Source organism: Halyomorpha halys, unplaced genomic scaffold (assembly GCF_000696795.3).
Source record: "Halyomorpha halys isolate HHAL.00 unplaced genomic scaffold, Hhal_1.1 Scaffold44.1, whole genome shotgun sequence".
Classification (NCBI taxonomy): domain Eukaryota; kingdom Metazoa; phylum Arthropoda; class Insecta; order Hemiptera; family Pentatomidae; genus Halyomorpha; species Halyomorpha halys.
In genome coordinates this window covers 595,410-600,650 of record NW_027115243.1, presented here as the reverse complement: position 1 = coordinate 600,650, position 5,241 = coordinate 595,410, and the positions used below count along the sequence as shown (strand labels likewise).

The 5,241-nt window shown below is 31.2% G+C and overlaps 1 protein-coding gene across 4 annotated transcripts in view; it reads right to left on the bottom strand.

The window, feature by feature from the left end:
• The window catches only part of l(3)80Fg (dnaJ homolog subfamily C member 16 l(3)80Fg), a 27,679-nt gene that overhangs the window by 7,592 nt on the left and 14,846 nt on the right, over window positions 1–5,241 (bottom strand). For all 4 annotated transcript variants that reach the window (XR_010844791.1, XR_010844792.1, XR_010844790.1 and 1 more), the window contains exons 10-12: window positions 4,307–4,537; window positions 1,705–1,918; window positions 151–267 (exon numbers count right to left, since the gene is read on the bottom strand). Coding sequence is in view for 1 of the 4 variants with exons in the window: in XM_067052312.1 (XP_066908413.1) it covers window positions 151–267; window positions 1,705–1,918; window positions 4,307–4,537 (562 nt within the window). In the remaining 3 variants the exon portion in view is untranslated. The remainder of the gene's footprint in view (window positions 1–150; window positions 268–1,704; window positions 1,919–4,306; window positions 4,538–5,241) is intronic.

The window sequence follows — 5,241 nt, the reverse complement described above, 5'->3', positions numbered from 1 at the left end:
CAATTTAGTATTAGGCCTTGAGAGATCACCAGAATTACGTTTTCATAAAGCACAACAGTCCAAGTGAGCGAAAAGGTTACTCAGACCATTGGTTTCAAATTACTATTATTATGTATTGCAATAAACAGAAATTAAAAATCATTTACTCACATTTTCTTGCCGGTGGCCCTGCTCAATATCGGATAGGTCGCTTTCGGAAGTGGTATCTTCAAAACCTATAAAAGAAGCTGAGGATCCCGACTGCCTATTCATTATCCTTTTCATTCTCTATAACAATTAAAATAAATAAATAACAATTAAAATATGAGGAGTCCATGGACAGAATAACAACATTCTCCTTTTTGTGGAAATTAAGTAATTATTGTAAAAGGAAAACGTAAAAAAAAATTTTTTTGTTATATCATGTAAATATATTTATTTTATATATATGTCCAATCATGGATTGATTGGTATGCTGCATATTGTAGCAACCCGATGTATTTGGGCAGCATGGCTAAATACAGCATTTCTCTCTATTAAGTTATGAAAAATTTAATTTGTTTCATTAATTTTTTTCTCACTTTTTACCAAGAAGGTGAAACGAGTTGATAACTAATTTTTGAGGGAAAGAACAATTTATTCCCAACTAAATCTACAAAATTATTTGTTTTGAAGATTTAAAAAAAAAAATCATAACCATAAAATTATGAAAATTTATTACGTTATTAACACTAAAGGGTATGACTCATTAGTATGTTTCTAAGCAAAGAGATGGCAGCACTCCTTTAGTATGTTTTAAGACAAGAGATAGCAGCACTCCTGACCTCTTAGATTTTGTCATCTATTCTTACAGAAAAAATAGAGCAATTTTAAATGCAATACATGCATTTTTTTTCCTGTATGACGAGGAGAATGGTTTGAAATTTTAATCTATTTTTTTTTTTGTTAAAATTTAAAACATAAAATCTTTAATGATAAGTAGATTGTTTATTTTATTTTTTTATATTTTAATAGCGTTGGAATTTTTCCATACAGCCAGTTATAAATTTATTTGTACTCCCATTATTCTAACCATGGCTGTGGGTCAAGTATTTTCATTTTGTTGGACCGCCACTTAATGAAAAAGTTCATGGCCTAAGAACGGATTTGAACTAGCACTGCCCGTAGATCTCAGAATGATAGACTTGTGCCTAACACCTGAGTGGATTGTTGAATGTGGACAATTATGTTTAAATTCAAAGTAATGTTTTACTAGATCAGTTTTTGTTTTTTTTTTTGTCCTTTATATTTATTTTGCTATTCAGTATGGTAATTTTGATGTTGGTACATCCTATTTTTAAGGTTTTGGGTAGACGTACTGATATAGAAATTTTGACAGTGCTGGCAATCAATTATATAAATTAAATTTCAGCTAAGAGTTATCTTTATTTTATCTTTGAGTGGAGTGAAAATTTGTTCTAGTTTATTTGATATTTTATGTTTTTAAGATCGTTATATTTTTTCTGTGTGTATTTTTTCTGTTGTAAAATAATGCCCTGATGATGCCTAAATGGACAAAAATTTTACAAAAAAAATTGGACTACTTGACATTCTGGTGTTTTACCAAGCTTATAAGGATTCATTTATAAATTAAATGTATTTAATAGTTAACGAAGTACTACTGACTAAATTGACAACTACAATTCAAAATGATTGACGATATAGTAAAAAAATAAAATCAATTACCGCATTGGCTTTCTTAGACGTGCCTTCTGGATGCTTTGCGTGGTACATGCAGAAATACTTTCTAAGGCCATTCAGTGATAAAACAGTACCAACACAATTTTTGGGGTTTATAGTAAGTTCTCTTGGCTCGAGTAGGCTTTGCGACAATATTTCTGTGTACCAGGATCGTCCACGTTTATCTAAATTCAGCGTTGCAAACATCAGCGTTTTGTTTCTATAACAAAAAGTTTCAACCAAATGTGAATATGTTCTTTGAGTTTGAAACTTTTAAACATGATGAAAACATAATAAAATATTTCATATAAGGCTCATACGAAATCAAAACAATTGTAGTAATTATAAGTTTTCAATTAACCCAACTAACAAAATAAATAAGATAATATTTAACAATATTAAAGGTTTCCAAAATTTGAATAAGATCAGTTCTTTTTCAAGCATCAATATACTGGCAATATGTTAGTAGGAACTTGGAATCAAGTAGATGATGACATTTTTATTACACTGTTAAAGAATTTCTCCCCTTTACTAGTAACGTCGTTTAAACTAATCAATGAGCGAGCAAAAAGAGGTTTTGTTACATTCATTACAGTTTTTTTTTTATATTATTATTTATACAATACTATTAACTTTAACTATATAAGATATTAAATCTAGAAGGTATTACTAGATGTCAGTGCTAGAGCAATGAGGTTTCTGTGCAATAATCACACATCCTCTGTGAATCACGTGTGAGAGATAGTGACGACTCTTTGTTTTTGTTTTATGTGTAGTGATTTGTGACAAAGGAAAAAACTGAGATTCGAGCAGTGATTAAGTACTTTGTAAAGAAAGGTATGAAAGCAAAGGAAATTCATGCTGACTTTCAGACCAAGACCCCAGAATTTAACACAAAAGTGCATAAAAAGGTTATGGAGGATCATCGACTGCAGGTGCGGGAGATTGCTGAAGCTGTAGGGATGTCATCTGAACGGGTATATCACATTTTAACCGAAGAATTGGGAATGAAAAAATTATCCGCAAGATGGGTGGCATGTTGAAGAGCCATCTCTTGACATTGGACCATAAATGCACCAGATTGGAAATGTCAGAACAAAATCTGGCCCGTTTTCAAACCACCCTCGTATATTGTACCTACGTATGCATATATGGATTTATTGAAGTATTTAATTTCAGTTTATATGTTTATATTAAAAACTATATCGAAATATGGTATTTTAATATTAACTTATAATATATCATATTGATAAACTAATTTACTAAGACCAATTGGCCAGATTCCATGGCTACGATGTAATATAAGCCATTAAATACATCTATCTATTTAATGAAATACTCGACATGAAAGTACACAAATGAAACAAAAAGTTCGGCAGTCAATATTAGCATCGTTCTTAGCTGTTGAAAGACGAAAATAGAGAGATTTCCATTAAATAACTGTTATGTCCAACCAAGCCAAAAATCTTTAAAGTCAAAACAAAAAACTAATATGTTCATTCATTCAGGGGTACTGGCACATTATAGGTACATATTTTTAAAAAATATGCATACTAACATAAAATTGAAGGAAATAGTCTTTTCCAATACTCATCTATTTATTTATTTATCACCCTAATCAGCCTGTTTAGGCAATACGGGTGTTCGCAGCAGTGGGTACAACTCATTACTGCAACATATCTTGCTCTTCTTCTCTGTCCTTCTACTCAGGACCTTGCTGTTGAGTTTCTTCTCTTCTACCCAGGGAGAGATGAGAAGAGCCCACAGCTTCTTTCAACTCGCACACGAAGGTCTTGTAGTGTGAATAGTTTTTTCCTTCATCAGCTCTGGGAGATTGCTCTCTGTCAGAACATCTTAGCTCTCAGTGCCTCATAGTACCTATGAGGTACTATGAGTATAGGCTACTATGCCTCATAGTAGCCTATACTCATCTAAGTAATATAATTTGTAACATATTCTTGGCCTTTTTCGCTAGCTTCGTCATTTATTCCAACGTACTTTTTAAACTCAAAATGTCACCGCATGCGCCACTTTACTTGGCTTTAACATCTTGTCCAAGTAGGTTTGTTTTATTTTATTTTTCTCATCTTTTTTTTTTAACCCCTTCTCCTTCTTTACTCTTTATTATTATTCCTTACCCACGTTATTAGTAATGTTCACCACATATAATTATTGTCATATTTACTAATTACTTCTACTACTTTTGTCTTACTTAACTTTGTATTTTGTTTCTTAAGTTATATATATTTTTATTGCTTTAATCCTGTTATTTTACTTACATATTTAATTATCGTACTTAAGTTTTATTTCCCACTTCTTTCATTTCTTTATTTTATTATTTGTTTCTTCCTCTTACCTAAGTTTAATATTACTCTTCTCATAAAGCCTTCATATTCTTATAATACTTAAAATATTCATATTTTTAACACTGTTTATGCATCCATAATGTTAGCTTATTCTTATTTTCTAACCATTATGTATGTCCTTGTATTCATTGGTTGTTATCTAGTTTTTATGTTCTTAGCTTTTTTATTTATCATATTTAATAACTAATTTGAAAGAATGACAAATCACATTTTAACATTAATTTTATTATTTGAAAACTTACTTTCTATATGGCCAGACATATTTATGAAAACTAGGAAGAAGTTTTGCGATCGATTGGTTATCTACAATAAGAAGTATTGTTCGGCAGCCAGGCCTGAGAAGTCGTACGAGACCGTTATATGTTTCCGCTCTCATTTCATGAATTTTCAGTTGAGGCTGATATCCGTTGACATTTTTCCCTCCGAAACCAGAGCTGCCGTAAGACTCCTTGACACGTTTTTCCTCCAGCTTCCTGTAAAACATAAGAGGCATTAAAAAATAAAAAAGTGTAATTAAAATAATCAAAATAACAGATAGACACAGTTAATTCTACTTAATCAAGAGACTAAATAGTTAACTCAACGATATTATTGGAATATTTAAAAAAAAATGATTCCCTTACTAACCGATTCATAAAGATAATTATAATAATTATTGTTAATAATAATTATATGAATAAAAAAAAAATTATGTGGCCTGAAGCAATGCATCAAGACGCATGTATACAACAATGAATGCCAGTATATTTGGCATGAGACCACGTGGAAGGCCAAAAACCAGATGGATAGACGGAATCGACAAAGATGCGAAAGAGCTGCATGCAGCAAACTGGAAAGCAATAGCCCAAGATAGGCAGAAGAAGGCTGGTTCGGGGAGCTAAGGATCTACAAGTTTTATAGAGGCAACCAAAAAAAAAAGAATCTCAAGTTGTTTTTTCCTAATACTGTTTCTGCTTATTTTATTTGTCTATTTTTAAACTTAATGTTACTTTGATCCTATAGGTGGGTAAATATACCTCAGAGATGGACAAAAATTAGCCCTGGATAAAACAACAGTAAAAATTGCCATGGATACGACCCTTATTCATGAATGAACCATTGATAAATAAATATCGTATCCATGGCAACATTAGCTATAGTGGAAACTAATAGCTGATATTGCCATGGATACGACCCT